Source organism: Myotis nattereri (genome assembly GCF_964212035.1).
Source record: "Myotis nattereri genome assembly, chromosome: 1".
Taxonomy (NCBI): domain Eukaryota; kingdom Metazoa; phylum Chordata; class Mammalia; order Chiroptera; family Vespertilionidae; genus Myotis; species Myotis nattereri.
Window position 1 is genome coordinate 220,084,980 of NC_138075.1, and position 18,763 is coordinate 220,103,742.

The 18,763-nt window shown below is 40.8% G+C and overlaps 1 protein-coding gene across 3 annotated transcripts in view; it reads right to left on the reverse strand.

The window, feature by feature from the left end:
- Positions 1-18,763, reverse strand: part of SLIT2 (slit guidance ligand 2) — a 358,036-nt gene that overhangs the window by 14,570 nt on the left and 324,703 nt on the right. For all 3 annotated transcript variants that reach the window (XM_081083273.1, XM_081083272.1, XM_081083271.1), the window contains 4 exons: positions 16,030-16,123; positions 8,971-9,108; positions 8,613-8,853; positions 6,967-7,097 (listed from right to left, as the gene is read on the reverse strand). In XM_081083273.1, the coding sequence (XP_080939399.1) occupies positions 6,967-7,097; positions 8,613-8,853; positions 8,971-9,108; positions 16,030-16,123 (604 nt within the window). The remainder of the gene's footprint in view (positions 1-6,966; positions 7,098-8,612; positions 8,854-8,970; positions 9,109-16,029; positions 16,124-18,763) is intronic.

Below are 18,763 nucleotides of genomic sequence, written 5' to 3' on the forward strand. Positions count from 1 at the left end.
AAGCCTAATATGCTAAGTGTGCAGTTGTAAAAAAATAAAAAAAATAAAAAATAAAAAAAAAATAAAAAACAAGGCATGCCATTTTTATTAAAATGTTTAAAGTTTCTATCGAGATGACAACAGTCACTGTGAAAGGCAATAAATTATCAGCCTGCTTGAGAGAAAAATGAATTACTCTGTTTCTGTCCAAGGGATTACTGCTGATGGTAGTTTTAAGTTTAGGCTGTCATTCATTCATTCATTCACTAATTCATTCATTTACTAATTTGTTCATTCACTTATTCATTCATGGCACTATTGCCAAGTCCCTTTTGATGCTATTCTCTAAGCAGTTTAAAAATTAGGCTGTGATATTCTACATTCATTCACTCGTTAGGCAGTTCATGTCATCTCTGCTGATTGGATCCCTTAGACAGCAGGGATCTAATGTTGGCGAATGTCAATGACTAGCTCTCTGCAGTCAAATGCTCTACCACTGAGCTATATCCCCTATGACTAGCTCTCTGAAACAAGAAAAAGAACCTGGATGTTTAGGGATTTCTGTGGTGGAAATACTCTCCACATGGCTGATTTCAAGGCCAACATCAAGCATGATGTCATGGAACTCAGATATGAGAAGAGATGCACATTCAGAGCTTTTATAAAATTGGTTCTGAAATCATGGTCCCTGGATGAGAGTATCACTTGGGAACTTAGAGAAACGAAAACTGGGGAACATATCTGAGATGTGAGTCAGGAGCTAGAGGTGGAGCCCAGGAATATGCATTTTAACATACTTTTCAGGTGATTCTGATGCACACTGTTTGAAAACAATTGCTCTACACCACTGCCTGCATGTCTGGCCCTGTTAGCAGTAAGTGTGTCTACAAGAAACCATGACCTTTTGAAATCAGATGTAAAAAATAAAATGAGCCCTGGCTGGTGTTTCTCAGTGGTTAGAGTGTTGGCCCATGAACCAAAGGATTGTGGGTCTGATACAAGTCAAGGACATGTACCTGGGTTGCAGGATCCCCACCCTGGCTGGGACAAATGTGGGAGGCAATCAATTTATGTGGCTCTTTCGTATCATTGTTTCTCTCTCCTCTTCCCCTCCCTTCTACTCTCTCTAAAATCAATGGGGAAAAAAAATCCTCCAGTGAGGATTAACAACAAAAGAAAAGGAAATAAAATGATGTAACATGCATGCCACTTTAGTCCTAATGGGAAAGAAATAATCACTATATCTTGGGTTTTCTGAATCACACTTAAAGCAATGTTAACTATTCCCCCTAGACCCAATTCTGTGAGATAATAGTTCTCATACAGATTCATTTGAGACAGTAACTGACATCTAAAATGAAACTTTTTAAAGCAAAAATTACTCTACAGAAACAATAACTTAACATGTGGTTATGTTCCCCTAATTTTGTCAGATTTCATTTTACTAAAATAAAATCCATTTCCATCAACATTGAAAAGAAACCACGCAACTGCAAAGATGCACCTGTTGCACAAAATCATTCCTTTGTGCGACGTTCCAACAGCACATTAAATAACGCACGATTTGAAGAAAAGTTTACCATAGTCATCTTTTACAACATAAAACTACACAGTTAAACTGAACTTAAACGGAACAAATCCTCTAAGGTAAGAATACATAAAAATACCTCTCATTAAAACAGCAGGCAGTGTACCTTTCTAATGTCAGCTAACACGGAAACACATTCAATTTTGAAAATTTAACTTAACTCAACAAAATATGTATTAAGCAACAGGGTTGTTGCTGGGTTTTGCTATAAAGATGGGGAACGAATACCTTTCATCAAAGTTCACATCCTAGTTGTCTGAGCAAGGTCAGAAATATTTGGATAAATGCCAGAAATTAGTAGGAGCAGAATTAAGACTTGAGACCAATTTCAAGTTGAAGGTAAAGGAAGGAAAAAAAAAAGATTAATAGTAACTCCACTACATCTATATATATATGCCCGGGAAGCTTGTACTGCCTCTCAGTGAAGTTAGGATCATGACAGGGACCCAGGTTTGGGTGAAGCAAAGGAAATGAACCCAGTTTTGGATACTCTGAAATTATAATCCCAATAGCTATCATTTTTACTATTTGGCATGCATTGTTCTAAATATTTTACATGTATCAAATCATAAAATTCTTACCACAGTCCCACAAAGACAGAACTCTGATAGGTTATCACCATTTACCAGGTGAGACCAAGAGTGCTTAAGCCATATGCTCAAGATACACAGGTAACAGACAGCAGAGCTGGGACTGGAATTAAGTCACACTGTCTTTAGAGCACCTGCTCCTTTTGATTACTTCAATTTTCAGTTTGAGCAAACATTCAAATAGTTCAAAAACCCAAATGATATTGAATGGTATTTCACATACAAGTCTTGCTTCCAACCAACTGCTTCCTCTCTTCCCTAGTTTGTCTATGCAAATACATGGAGATAGAAATGCAAAAATTCACCCATGTTTGACACTGTTTCTGCCTTATTTTTTTTATCTGCTTTGAACTGAGCAATAGACCTTGGAAACCTTCCAATGTAATGCATAGAGAACCTCCTCATTCCCTCCCTCCCTCCCTCCCTTCCTTTTCAACAGTGCATTCTATTTTGTGAATGTACTGTACATAGTTTACTTAGATAAAAACTAGGTTGCTTCCTAATCTTTGTCTTTATAGCCAATGCCACAGCAAATTACCCAACACACATGTTATTTCTATGTCTTCAGCTATATTCGTAGGAACAATTTCCAGAAGTGGGATTTTATAGGTTAGAGAGTAAATATAGTTGTAATTTTGATAGATATTTTCAAAATGCTCTCCATAGAAACTGTAAACAAGCTATACTTCTAGTGTTAATGTATAAGGATTGAGGGTACACTTTTAACTCCTCTGCTATACCCCAGAAAGAGCTATCAGGAAAATTTTCCTGTATTGCTACTAGGTAGATGAGAATGAAAACAATGAAAATGGGGAGTGAGGACAGTGCTGAGTTTACAATTCAATATTCAGAAAAACCTTACAGGGAAGATGCTACATTATTTACAGAAATGAGTTCTGAGGTACATAAAATTATGTACCTTGCCTGAGTTTATATCCTAGTAATTGGCCAAGTCTAGATCTGAACACACATCTTAGGCACTATGATTCTTACCTGTCAAATACTAGGGTGTTAAAATAATTTAATTGTTCCCTGTGGTCTCTATTATACAAAACCAAATTTCTATTAAAAATTGGAAAATTGATATATGCATATTATATCTATACTAATAAAAGCCTAGGTGGCCCTCGTGCATGACGCCACCACAAGATGGCTGCCACAAGATGGCCACGTGCACAGAGGAGGTGGGGCCTGGCAGCCGCTCCACACAGTGAGGCCTGGGGGTCCTGCAGCTCTGCTCGGCGCGGAGGAGGCCGGTCCTGGCGTCTCTGCTACCTTGCATGGAGGAGGCGGGTCGTGGCAGGGGAGGGCAGTTGTGGGTGATCAGGCCAGCAGGGGAGGGCAGTTGGGGGCAATCAGGCCGGCAGGAGAGTGGTTAGGGGGCGATCAGGATGGCAAGCAGAAGCAGTTAGGGGCAATCAGGCAGGCAGGAAGGCAAGCAGTTAGAAGCCAGTGGTCCTGAATTGTGAGAGGGATGTGGGCGATTGGGCCGGCAGGGATTGGGCCTAAACCGGCAGTCGGACATCCCCTGAGGGGGGTCCCAGATTGGAGAGGGTGCAGGTTGGGCTGAGGGACAGCCCCCCCGAATTTTATGCACTGGGCCACTAGGCGCTCTCCCTCTCTCTCTCTCTCTCTCTCTCTATATATATATATATGGCTGATATGCAAAGTGTCCCCTCGGGAGTTCGACCGGGAAACTGGGAGTATGATCGCTTGCTATAACATGCGCTGACCACCAGCGGGTGGCACGGAACAAAGGAAGGCCCCGGCCGGCAGCCAGGAACTGGGGAAGGAAGGCCCCAGCTGGCAGCCAGAAGGAAGGCCCCGGCCGGCAGCGGAAGACCCCGATTGGCCCTGATCGCTGGCGAGGCCTAGGGACCTACCTGTGCACGAATTTTATGCACAGGGCCTCTAGTTTACATGTAATACATATTAATCAATTCAGTCAGACTATCATCTCTCTATTTGAATTTCAGGTAATTGTTGTTTCTTTTCCTTAAAAAATGTAATAACTTTTCTTGAGTGTTGTGCCATAAACTGAAGAGCAAGCATTAGTTAAAAACGATGCTTTTCCTAGACTTCTGATTCATATTGTAAAATGAGTCACATGGTATTAATGGTATTTATAAATGCCACAGGGTGTACTCTATTGCTTGTTAGGCAAAAATGGTAATGAACATAAACTCAAAATAAGCTCTTTATAGTAATTCCTCATTTGGATATAACTTATCCTGGTTTCTACAACTTATCTAGAAATGCTTTAAATATACATATTTTTGTGAGAACTAGCTTTAATAAGCTAATCTCAAGAGCCTTTATTATGGTTTCTGAAAGTATTCTACTGTTTCACTGCATAGAATAAAACAAAAACATCAATCCCAAAAATGAACCACAAAATCAATATTCTGCAATCTTTTTATGGGCTGAATCAAATTGAGGCTATATGATTTAAGGTCTATCAATACCTTCAGTGTTGGCACTAATTCATTACCATTTGGAGATGAAGAAACGATCTCATTTCACTTGGAAACCAATAATTATGTGTTTGTTTCCATGATGTAAATATTCCCAAATGGGTTAGCTCACCACCAAAAGGATTCCATTCATGGCTACAATTGGCATTGACTTTCCTGGAACTGTTATGGAGGATTAAATAGGATATGAAGGCTTTTGAAACACATTGATTATATATATATATATATATATATATATATATATATATATGAATAACACAAACAACATACAGGCCAGTATCTCTACTTAGTCCCAATCAATGCCCACATATTAGTTGTCAAGCTTGTTTGGCCTACAGATGCACTGTGTTCACCACAAAGGGTATTTTAAAATAATCTGAATCAATATTTAAAGGAGGGAAAACTTTATGGTTAAAAAACTTCATATTTCTGCCTTTAGTTGGAAAAGCTGGAGTTGTAGCAAACGTGGCAGATTCAGGGAGAACTGAGGAGATGTAGCCTAGTCCTGTGTGGACAAAGATTTGCTTTTGGTTCACCCCAGTCACAACCACTCCTATTGCATTGCCAACATCAAGGCTGTTTGTAATAAAGGAATAGGTCTCTTAAACATTAGATCTCTTCAAGAGAAACAAAATGATGCCCAGGGCATGGCTCAGTGGTTAATCATGGACCTATGAACCCTGTGGTCATGGTTCAGTTCCTGGTCAGGGCATATGTTGGGTTGTGGGCTCGATCCCCAGTAGGGGGCGTGCAGAAGGCAACCGATCAATGATTATCGCTCATCATTGACATTTCTATCTCTTTCTCCCTCTCCTTTTCTCTCTGAAATCAATATATATATATATATATATATATATATATATATATATATATATATATAACAGAATGAGAATATATTCTTTTCTTTCAATTGGTCTGTTTTGTTCATTTAAATTACCTGCCCAGGAAAACAGACTGCATATAGCGTTATGACCCTGCTCTAAATGTGTGACTACTCTGTTTCTACAAGTGAAGAAATTTACTAGGTAACTTTTCTGCAGGATGCCAGAGTTAGTGTTGAAACTGGACAGAGGGACTCTGAAGGTTAGTCTTCTGCCTCATAAATACCTTCCCTTTCACGTCACCAATGTATCATCAATATCATTATATTATTTTAAAAAAGACTTCCAAAATGAATGATAAAATTATCTATGACATATTCTATGCAACCATTGGTTTATTACATGAAAGCTCTCTAAGGGCAGGAGTTTTGTTCCTGAAAGTTTGGAACAGGGCCTAGCACACAGTAGGTGCTCAATAAACATGTGTTGCATGAATAGTAACTTTATATTTCTCACTGTGCTGAGTTTCTACTGCAGTTGTTTCTCTAGAGCTATGCTCCACAGATCTTTATGGGCTCTGAAAGCTCCAGTGTGACTTACATTACTGGGACTAGTGGGTTCATTGTTTTCTGGCATCTGATTTGGCCACAGGGAAGCACCAGGCAGGAGATTGTTGGGAGGTAGGAGAGTGAGGTTGTGTATTTAAAACCCTGGTTCCTTCCCTGGGGGCTCACTTCATTGAAGGTCAGAGCTCCTGCCCTGCAATCCTCTCCACATTCCTTTTCTGGTCCTGTATTTCCATAGCCTCTTCCTCCTCTCACTCCTATAAGCAGATGGGTGGGAGCAGCAGCCCTCCTTTCTAGCCCCAGGGCAAAATACTACCCCTATCAAGCTTTGTAAATACAGGTGTTCCCCACTTTTCAAAAGCTCACTTTACTTTCACTTTACTTTAAGAGAGACACTACATTAGCACCTGCTTTCCTAACCAAAAGAAAGGAATCTGACTGAAGGAATGGGAAGATAAGACACTTTAGCTTTTCTTTTAGAAAGGGAAGTACTAGTAGCGTTTGTTTTTCAGTGAGCCTCTGTAGAGACAGTGAGGCGCCCGGAGCAGCAACTGTGGTAGCCTCAAGCTCCTTCCCAGGACCCATACCCAGAATCTCAGCATCCCGCCACCCTAGCTTTGAACTGCCTGTGAGAATATCTGTGCTCTACATCTGTGTATTTTGTGCGTCCTTTAGCAGATATGTCCTAAGATAATGGCTTTTCTGCTTTACTCCATTTCGGTTTACAAAGGGTTTTGTGGGAAGGTTCTACTCTTGGGTAGCGGGGGAGACCTGTAGTCCTATAATAAGACTTTCCCGCAATTATCCAACTCATGCCATGGGTAACACACTCATCACAGAGTCTGCTGGAGCCAACTGATCCCTCCCCTCCGCATTACAAAACAACAGAGAAGCAGTGCTTCATGAAACAATAGTTTTCACCTTTCCCAGTAACTGAGAGATCTTCACCTGTAAATGGCAGAGGCCGGGTGAGAGCCGGTGTCGTAGCTGGCGCGCACGCGTCCCCGGTAGAGCTCTACAGCGATGTGGTCCTTGTCCCCCTTGTACAGGAGGATCCCACTGTCTTCATCGGTAGCAATCTAGGGGGGAGGACACTTCCGTTAGTAGGATGGGTCGTCACCCAAACACATTTCATCAAAAAGAAACAAGACTGCTTAGTGAAGGGCTTTTTCTAAGCTCTATGTTTTCCTTATGGCTATGAGAAAATACGATACTGTACGTTGAAATCATTACTTGAAAGATGACCTAGTCTAAATTACTTCCTTGCAAATAAATTCCTAAGGAACTTTAAAAATACATTCATAAACATATTTTTACTCTTCCTGTACATATGGGCAATGCCAAAGCTTCAAGATGCATGTCCCATGAAATATGCAAAAACAAGGAATTTACATACCTAATTTACACTTCGGGAAATTAAAGCTGGAAAATATTTTCCACAGCATTAGAGTGCACAATATCTAATGGAAATCAAGCTTTCCTCCTTAGCTATCAACTATATTTTCTCAGCAGAGAATGATAACGTCTAATCAGGAATAAAAATGGTGGTGTTTCTGTTCTGTTGAAAAAGAACAATAACAGGCACCTAAGTAAACACCGCTGCCTGTGCTTGCACTTGCAGCTTTTCACTCACCTGCTCGCCCTGCTTCTGTAATGGACTGTATTTATGGCATATGTGAAATGCGACTGCGCTGAGCAAGGTCGACTTTCATATTTCATATAAAGAAGCAAATTCTTTATAGTGATGGCATGAGAAGAGGGAAATCTCTCTTTCTGTCCTGCTTTCTGGCTTTTAAAGAAGCAGTTCTGTTAAAGTTAGGACCTAAGCCCAAACAGCACTGGGCACTTCTCATAACAATCAATGTGGCTCTGCTGGCAGCCAGGGAGACAGGCTTTTCCGTAAAGAAGGCCTGGCTGCCTCCCGGGGTCCCATTCCCCGTGACTTCTAAAGAACGGCCCGCCCCTTCCTGGGTGCCAAGGTAAACCAAATGCAGAGTGGGACCGATAGGAAACAGGCTAAAACCATTTGAACTCAAAACATATAAAATATTTTATTTACTGGATAAAATTAACCTGCCCCCTGTCACCTACAGGTATTACCTCTAATCTACTCTCACCTTGTCTACAGGGCACTGAATCACTGACTCAGAGGTAAAGGTGACTTGGTGGAAAGACTAGCAATAAATCTGTTTGTTAATTTCATGTCTATTCTCAAAGGTTTCCGGTTGGAAAGTTGTAAGACGCTGGCTGGATATTTTGCAGAGTGTAGAGCCCGGACTGCAGTCATAAAGATAAATGAATAAAAAGCCTTTACCCAAGCACAAAACAAAGATATATATTTTGTTACTGTGTGTGTGATTTTCTCAAACAAGTAATGAATAAAAATGCCCGGTTCCCACTTAACTTAGAAAAACATAAATGTTGGCGAGAAGACTGACGCTTTCCCACAGGGGGTGCTGTCTGTTATTGTGTTCTGCGGCCTGTAACTGTCTATGTGACAAATAACATCACTCCCAAACCACCACCGTGTTTATGCTGTAGAGCTGGATTTGGCTTTCGATGAGATCAGCTCTTGCTGGTGGGGGGAACCTTACCTGAAGTGAGATGTTCGTTTGAGGCCGAACCTTGGCCGAAGGAATTTGAAGATAGGACTCCTTGTTTACAAAATTCACACTAACCAGCTTCTCACACTTCTCCCCCTGGTAGCCAGGCAAACACTGGCATATGGGCTCATTTATCCTGATGATGCACTGAGCTCCATTCTGACACTCAAAATTGTCACAGGGGCTGGTTCGAGGGAGGACCATGGGTGGAGAAAATTCACAGAACAAGCCACTAGGGAAAGAAGAGAAACATGCTGATTAGATGTTACTGAATGGCACGGAATCCATTACTGTGCACGGAATCCCGTGAGCCCTAACTCTCCACACAGATGTGAACTTCTCTTCGCACCTGTAACCGTCGGGGCAGATGCACGTATAGCCGTTCACTGCGTCCGTGCAGTGGGCCCCGTTTTTACACTTGTGATCCTGGCAGTCGTCGAAATCCACGTCACAGTGCTCGCCGATGTAGCCTGGGGTGCAGTCACATCTGTTTGAACAAGCAAGTAAATGATTTCAAACCCAACTGAGCCAAAATAAGTCAAACAGTTGCATGTCATCTAGGAAAAGATGGCACTATCTTTAAAAAATGTACTTAGACATGCTCACAGAGCCTCAAACTAAAGGAAGCCTAGAACACAGTACTGGTCTGCAAAGTATCCCATGGCTTCTCACTGGGAACTGTCTGGGGAATGGTGATTTTTATCTCCTTACCAGAGTGAGTACCCATAATCCAAATAAGAATAGAATCAGTGCACAGGGTTCCTTCTCTCTATCTTGTTTGCTTTCCCACTTTCTTCCTCCCTTCATCCCTCCCTCTCTCTGGCTCTCTCTCTCTTCTTCCTTTCTCTCTCTTTCCCTTCCACCTCCCCTCCTTCCTTCCCCCCTCTTCCTTCCTCCCTTTTTCCCCACTATAATGCCTATAGTGTCCACTATTTTCAGCTCTAATTCATTGGAGGAGTTGAGATGATAACAGCGCTATCTATGTTGTCAAATTTACTAGAAAATATTAAGCAATTTCCAAATAAATAGCATTTAAAAAATTGATAATAGAGAATAAAATGCATTTTTATGAAAAAATATGTTAACACTGGATACCCTAATCCATAATAAACCCAGAGAATCATTATGGCAGAACGGGTTGACCTAATGGAGTGAGACAGGGAAGCTGACACAGAATCCCAGGGCCAGTCTCTTGCATAGCTTCTCAGCTTGTTCCTGCTGGTGGAGGGCCGGTGGGCCTCAGCTGCACTGATGCTGAAGGACCAGGGATAACATACAGGTGATGTTCTTGGAGCACTTCCTCTGTGCCAGACCCCGCCCTAACCACTTGGCTTATGTGGATTCACTGAATGCTCTCTGCCAGAAACCAATTCCAGCATGTTCAGCAGGGCTGCATCTGGGAATGGCTGAGGGCATTTCCCCAAACCTGAAAAGGGATTATTGCTTGGCTGCCAGAAAGCTCAGGGCATCTTAATCTACATGTTATTGCCTCCTACTGGCCAAACACCTGGACAGCCATAGGCTAATTCCCCCATTCTGACAATGCTTGTGTATATGAAACCCTGACCCTTTGAAGTGTATATCTCTGCCTCACCTCAGGACAAATTGTGTTAATGAAAAGCATGGGGTCCTGGGATGAGGAGACCTTAGACCTAAGAACTTAGAACTTAGCTCCTTCAGCTAGGCTCCTCTGACCCCCAATGCCTTTCAAAATTATGCTTCGTCTCTGGACTCCTATTTAATCTATGCACAGCCTTCTCCAGATTTGCTGAACTCTTCTTGATGCTGGGACAAGAACCCCGGCAGCTCTCCACAGCCCCGTGACATTGGTGCTACCATTACTCCGCTCTACAGGGGAGGGAAATAGAGGACACGTTGTTTAAGCATGTTACCCAAGGACATTCAGTTGGGAGTGCCACAGCCAGAAACTGAACCCAGGAAATCTGACAAGAGCCTGGGTTCCTAACCACTGCATGAGGCTGTTTGATAATTAATCCTGTAGGGTTGTCTGTAAAACCTGCCCCTCTCCAGTGCTGATCACTGGAATCTCTACTATGACAGCAGGTCTCAGGACTTGAGTTGCTTGAGGGAAAGCAGTGTGGCCAGAGCAGGGGTTCTGAGCTATGCTTTGTGGAGCTATAGGGGACCATGGACCCCTACAGATATGGCCATGGCAGGGGGTGAAGTGTTTCTGGTAGCTTCCCTCCACCCTCTCTCTGCCTCCCAACACTCTCTTGTTGTAATTTATCAGTTTTACACACTGGGCTCCCATGAGCATTTCTGTTTTGGGTTTAAGAAAGGCTTCTCTGGCCCTGGCTGGTATGGCTCAGGTGGTTGGGCATCATCTCATGCACCAAAGGGTTGTTGGTTCAATTTCCAATGAGGGCACCTTTCCTGGTTGTGGGTTCAATCCCAGTCAAGGTGCATGCAGGAAGCAACCTATCAATGTCTCTTTTTCACTTCGATGTCTCTCTCTCTCCCCCCCTCTTCCTTCCTCTCTCTCTAAAATCCTACATAATAAAAGGCTAATATGCAAATTGACCAAACAGTGGAACGACCAGTCACTATGATGCACACTGACCACCAGGGGGCAGACGCTCAACATAGGAGCTTCCCCCTGGTGGTCAGTGTGCTCCCACAGGGGGAGCACTGCTCAGTCAGAAGCCCTGAGCCAGGCTCATGGCTGGCGAGTGAAGTGGTGGTGGCAGGAGCCTCTCCCGTTTCCACAGCAGTGCTAAGGATGTCCTACTGATGGCTTAGGCCCATGGGGAGCGGGCCTACACCATCAGTCAGACATCCCCGGAGGGTTCCCAGACTGCGAGAGGGTGCAGGCCAGGCTGAGGGAGCCCCCTGCCCCCGAGTGCACAGATTTTGTGCACCAGGCCTCTAGTCAGTAAATAAAAAGAAAAGGTTTGCTGACTTTAAGAAGACAAATATGGAAACTATGGTTTAGCTTTACAGAATTTGGACTTGGCTGTTAGAACTGGGTTTATATCCTGGCTTTATTCTTAAGCGTATGTCATCTTCACTAAGTTACGTAATCTAAGTGTTCATCTCCTCATCTGTAACATATATATAGAATAAAATCATTTCCATCTCATAGGTTTGTTAAAAGATTTACTAAAACTACCATCTATAAAATAATTAGCATAGTGTTTGATTTATAATGCATGATCAATAGACGGTAGTTATATTTTTAAATAATTCCATTAAGTCTTTATAATTCTATAAAGCCTTTATGGTTAGGCTGTAGCAATTACCCACTTTTCTATTTTAAAGCCATTAGGGTTTAAGTGAATGAGGATAATTAAAAACACCCAAGTGAATGTGGACATTCCTGAATGCCAGGGGCTTTGTCTGCAAATGCAACATTGGGATTTAAGAGCTACTGGATAACTGATGAATTAAAATAAATGGGCTAGCACACAGACTTTCAGCTCTGCCTGTGTGAATTAAGACATAAAACTAGCTCACTGCATAAGCATGCTTCCCCTAGAGCCAGTGGTTTCAGTGCTAAATCATAACACTGCAGAGGAAAGAAGTCTGAAGTGACGTGAACCCTAAGTGGCTGTAGACACTGAAATAGATGGACAAGCACCAAGAGAAGAGCCTCCATCCATGTTAATGTGAGCAGAGCTAAAGGGCCGAGCGTTAAAAGAAAGAAGTGCTCTGAAACACACTGAATTATTTATCTGAGAAAAGAAATCAAAGCAAAAGATAAGAGAGCCATACATTCACCATAGTGGCTAAGAGCTATTTTATATTCTCTTCTCTACCAATGCCATTTCTCAAGCCCCTTAGAACTTGGAGTCACATTATAACCAACATTTTTTTCTTCTTCTTTTGGTCTTTCTTTTGCTCCTCAGATCTAGCTTTAAAACAGGAAGAAAATATTTAATTAGGAATTCCTTAAAGTTGTATTATCAATAAAACCTATCATATTCCCTCAACTCCATTATCTGGCCAGGAGTGAGGAAGAAAGCAAAGACTATAAAATATACTGTTTGGAAGCCCAAACGCTGACTAAGTAAGATGCATGCTTGAAAATACTGCTTATGGCATATCGTGGTCTAAAAATATCTCAAAGCAATTTAGGAGATTTATGAGGTATATAATGAAGCAAGAGAAGTAAAACCAGCTCTCTCAGCTTAGTAATAAGAAAATGAAGTAACAGTACAAGTTGTTCAAACAACATTTGTCAGGAGATTTTTCTTTAGCAGCATTCAAATAGTTTTGGTTTTTAAGTCTTTTCTTTTTGCACCTCCCTTTCCCACAATGTGCAGTTTTTTAGAATGTGGGAGTAATGGCACATACTATGACTTCACCTCCTTTCTGCTAAGCTACATCCAGCTGTAAAACAAGCTCACAAATGACTGAAAACCACAGGTTCCCAAATCAGCGAACCCATAATCCAGAAAGATGCACTTTGAAGAGTGTGCACCTAGAGCTGCCTGAATTGCTCAGTGGTTGAGTGTTGATCCATGAGCCAAAAGGTTATTGGTTCAATTCCCAGTCATGGCATATGCTGTGGTTGCCGGCTTGATCCCCAGTAGAAGGTGTGCAGGAGGCAGCCGATTAATGATTCTCCCTCATCATTGATGTTTCTCTCTCTCCCTCTCTGTCTGAAATCAATAAAAACAACTGAAAAAAAGAGTGTGCAATCTCAAAAATTAAGAACAGAACTACCTTATGACCCAGCAATCCCATTTCTGGGTATTTATCCAAAGAAACCCAAAACACGAATTCGAAAAGATATATGTACCCCTATGGTCATTGCAAAGTTACAATAGTCAAGACATGGAAGCAACCTAAGTGCCCATTGATAGATGAGTGGATAAAGAAGATGTGGCACATCCATACAATAGAATAGAACACGGTCATGAAAAGAATGAAATCTTTCCATTTCTGACAACATGAATGGATCTCCAGGGTATTGTGCTCAGTGAAATAAGTCAAACAAAGACAAACACCATATGATTTCACTTATATGTAGAATCTAAAGAACCAAATAAATGAACAAACAAAACAGAAACAGACTCATAGATACAGAGAACAAACTGATGGTTGCCAAAGGGTAGAGGAGTTGGGGGACTGGGTGAAAAAGGTGAAGGGATTAGAAACTACAAATCAGTGGTTGCAATGTAGTCAGGGGACTGTGAAGTACAGCATAGGAACTGTATTCAATAATATTGTTATAATTATGTATAGTGCCAAGTGGGTACTGGACTTATTAAGCTATCACTTTGTAAATTATATAAATGTCTAACCACTAAGCTATACACCTGAAACTAATATAACATAATGTTGAATGTCAACTGTAACTGAAAAAAGAGTATGCAATCTCATGATGGTAATAGAAGACATTGAATTAAAGATTCATCTTTTTGAAAATGAACTTTCTCATTCTGTAATGGTTTCCATTGTCTTACTAATATTTTATCTTATAACTGCATTGCACAAAATCCTATGAAACCTATACAGCAGCTAAGCAGTTATGGAAAACCACCTTCTTTGCTGATGATTTTATCTGAGAAATGATATTTGTAATGGAAGTGATAGACTTTCAACTTGCCAACTGTGGGCAGATCTAAGACATTAGGAGTTCAACTAATTTATGTACAGTATATAGATAAACAAAAATGCAATGCAGAATTTTGTATAAAGATTTTACTAAGAATTCTGTGGTTTTTTGGGAAGTATAAACTAAAATTTGAAAAGTAGTATAAAAGATATTCTTTTCCTTTTTAGTAAGTCATCAGATGGAATCAGTAGATGTTGCAACTGTATCTGTATATTCTAAAATGATAAATTTTAAGCCAAGTTGCATCAAAGAATTAAATACATCTTGAGAATAGATATTTTTCAGATTCGTCTTTAAAGGCAGTGACGGGGTCTTGGTAATATTGACCCTTACCTCCCATCCTACAGACAATGTCTGATGATCCGTTGACAAATTTCAACCCAGCTTGAATCCCATCTCCTCTCACAAAACTGTTCCTGACCTGAGTCACTTTTATTTATTTATTTATTTATTTATTTATTTAAAAATATATTTTATTGACTTTTTACAGAGAGGAAGGGAGAGAGATAGAGAGTTAGAAACATTGATGAGAGAGAAACATCGATCAGCTGCCTCCTGCACATCTCCTACTGTGGATGTGCCCGCAACCAAGGTACATGCCCTTGACCGGAATCGAACCCGGGACCTATCAGTCCGCAGGCCGAAGCTCTATCCACTGAGCCAAACCGGTTTAGGCCTGAGTCACTTTTAATTCTCTGAATCCCATGGCAATGACGCCTGAGTAATTTCATCGAGAAGATCAAGTATGTGAAAGTGAGTAGCTATAGAGCATTATAAAAATATAAGATGGTACTATTGTCACGTGCCCTGACCCATGGCAGGTGCTCAATAAATATTGTGGAAAAAGATAAATGATGTTATTTGCTAGTTGTCTGATGTAAGCACAGCTCAACTCCTGAACCCGGGTGGGTCATCCCTGAGCATCTGGCTTACCTTCCATAATAAGCCAGCTGCAATGTTAAGAAACTACAAAACTCAGTAGGGGTCGCCTGTGTTAGAAGAATCACCCAGCTGGGAAGTATATATCTGAGCTCCAGCTCTGCCCATGAATAACCTTGAGATACCTGGACAGCCACTGACCACTCTGGGCCCGGTTTCCTCATGTTTAAAAGGAAGCATTTGGGCACGATGGTCTCTAAACTACTACTGTCTCTAAGGAGAGAAGTTGCTGTTGATAGACCCTTGAGATATTTCAGGATTGTGCCAAAGATGTAATTTAATTTGATACCAAACCTATTTCAGGAAGATTGCTGAGGAAGACATAAAAAATGATTTTGAAGTTTTGAGTTCAGGTGAGGGAGCTCTCTACTCAGAGTGGCTGTATGCTTTACCATCCACCACAAGACATATATAAGGTGCAGGGGGTCCTATCAGTGAATATGCTGAGACAACAGGCATGAACTGGGACTGTCCCTGGACAACCTGGGACATAGGACTCTCTCTTTTTCTCACCTTGGAGAGTTAAAACACTGCTGCAGATCAAATTAAATTAAACATTCAAATAATAAAGAACCTACCAGATATTCCAAATTTATTCAGCCTTCAAAGACATTTTCATAAATATAGTCAAAGGCTATTTTCCTTCATGCACACCTTCTTAGGAAGAGTCATGGATAAAAAGAAAACTCTCTCTTTTATTTTATTTTTCAGTGTACTAAAGCAAAGTCCATGCTGTTTATGAGCATTTATACAAATGTTTGGACCCCAGAGAGTATGTCCCTTTAATCCTGAGCAAAGGCGTGAAGCCAGAGCCTGAGGGCAGGTGGAGAAGAGCAGCTCCCAGCAGAGGGGGCCCCCAGGTGAGTACCGAGGCAGCCCCTGACTTACTTGACTCCCTTTGGCGTCAGGATGCACTTGGAGTCGTGCTGGCAGGGGTTCAGGTCCTGGGCACAGAAGTCCAGCTTCTCTTCACACAACTCGCCTGTTAACATGGCAAACAGTGTTAGTTCAGAGAGGAAGGTGGGCAGCCTTCCGGCAGCAGGCTGTGCCATGGGCCTTACAGTGTGACCCAGCTTGAGATCAGGGGGAGAATAATCACAAGACAGAAGCAGAGGATCCAAACTGCTGGTTCTGCTGGCACGCAGGCTTATGATTTGGGACAATACAAGTATTGCGATCTGTGACGAATATACTATTGGATTTAAACAAAGGAAATCTGATTGCTTTTCATGTCTGTTATTATATTAATGTTATTCTGGACTTTTTATGGAGGTATAGCATCTACCCAGAGGATAAATGAATAGCTAATAAATATTCACAGGCTGAGCCCACTCATGTCACCACATCCGCATCCAGGAACAACCCCATCGACCAGCATCCCAGAGGTCTGGGGTAAATAACTGCTATCCTGACAGGACCACAGAACAGTCTTGCCTGTTTCAGAGCTTGACGCGGGTAGAATCATTCTGTATTTACCCTTTTATGTCTGGCTTGGTCTATTTAACGTCTGAAAAATTAATCCTCGGATCTTCAGTCTCCAAGGTCTAATAAGTCTAGAATAAGATATTTTCCCCACTTATGACTTATTGCAATAGCTCCAGAGAATACTTCTAAGCTACCTCCACCAAGATAGACATGAAAAAGCAAAAGGAAAATCAATCTAAATAGAGAACATAGACTTTTTTCTGGGCATCAGCCAGTTCGTAAGGAATAGTTTTTGTCAATAAAAGTGAGTGAAGAGCATAACCATGTGGAGTCTAGACACACTGTGTTAACTGCATGTCTGACTCTTTCTTAGAAACTTTCTTCAGATACAAATAACATGGTTCTATTTCATTTTCAGATATATTAGGTCAAACAGGATTTTCAGAGAGAGGACTTTCCCAATCATTGTGTGAGAGATTAAGAGGACTGGAAAAATATAAAAGTTCTTTTCTATCTTACTTCTGAATTAATTTTTAATTATTTTAGTGACACATCTATAGGCTGCTGTTCATTTCCAAGAAACTATTGGAACTTTGGTTTGTTCAACATGTGTGGATTTAAATAGTACTGGTTTAAAAATGAGGAGTTTGCAGCACATCCCTTGTTAGAAGACTATCCTTTTAGTAACACTTTGCTAAGGGGTAGAAGTAGTTGCCTAATAACTAAAAGTGGCATATTATTCACACTGCAAGCATCTTTTTCTATGATGCAAGTATATAAATGTGCTCATCTAAGTGTTACATCAACTTGATCTATGATAAGGTAGGTATTTTTTCTTTGTCTCAAGATGAACTCATTGCACTGAAAGTCTCATATATTTCTTGTACAAGAAAGCTTTTTGTGTCCCTAAATCTGTACAAAAATGTTTTCTCAACTACATATGATGAGCTATTTTTAAACAGGGTTTATTTAAAACTTTGTACTTTCTGTGAGTATAAGAAAGGGGTACATGCTTTACTTTTTATTCACTTTGATCTGATCCTATTCGACCCAACCCAACCCAATCCAATTAAGCCAATCTAAACTGTCATTCATAAAGATTTACTATATGATGTTCTGTGCTAGATGCTGGGGCTACAGGATGGATATGATGGGTCCTGCCCTCAATCATCTCCTAATCTACCACCAGGGGAAGTCTGAGCTGGAGATAGAACATAGAGAATAAGACTTCAGCTCTGAGGAATGAATATAGGAGTTGTCCCTTTCTTCTCCACTGGATATTTCTTCATAAGCTTGTTTTGGGCAAAAGGTGAGAAAGGAAATGATTCTAAGCAATTATTGGCTAAACAGATTGGCAAGTGTGTAATCAGTCACAGCTTTAAGACTAAGTGTGCCAACTTGAGTGTGAAAACCTACATCAAGGTCAAATATTTCTTACCTTATAAGGAATCTATGCTCTAAGAACAGCATAGCAGCAATAGTAATCATTGCTAAAGCTGTGCATGATAGTTCTTTGTGACCATTACATAGCTACACATTGGACTCTCTGGTAAGATTGATTACTTCAAAAAGGATTTGTCTCCTTGTAAGTATCACCAAATACTGTAATATTAACAAGTGTTACATGAGCATTTTCTGCACCCCATTACTGCCTAATTCACTATTCAAGCCCAATCTCCCATTCCTATACTCTTGGCACCTGTGTCTCTTCACTGGCTTACGAATTTATCTCAAATCTGTGCCCAAGCTGATGGTGTTTCATTTTGCTTTAGTAACTTTAATAAGTTCTGTTTTCAATTTTTACATCCATTCTGTGTCCCTTTCTTTATGAAAATTTCCTAGATATTAACCATTTGTTATTTATGTACAATTTTTATATGCCATGTCTGCTTCTGCCTATCTAATGGTACATATTGTATGCACTGTTACCGACTTAACAATTATATAGTGCTTACTACTATGTGTAAGAGAGTTCTAAAGGCTGTGCAAATATGCCGTCACTAAATGTTCATGAGAATCATATAAGGTAAGGTTGTAGGGTTGTTCTGTTTGGGGTGCACTGCATATTATTGGTGCTTATTTAATTCCCTTTCTTTGAAAGTACATTGAGAGCAGTATGCTTGGCATGCATAGCTTTACATATTTTTAGAGTATGGTTTGGAGAAATACTAAAATAATAGTTATTGAAAGAAAGAGT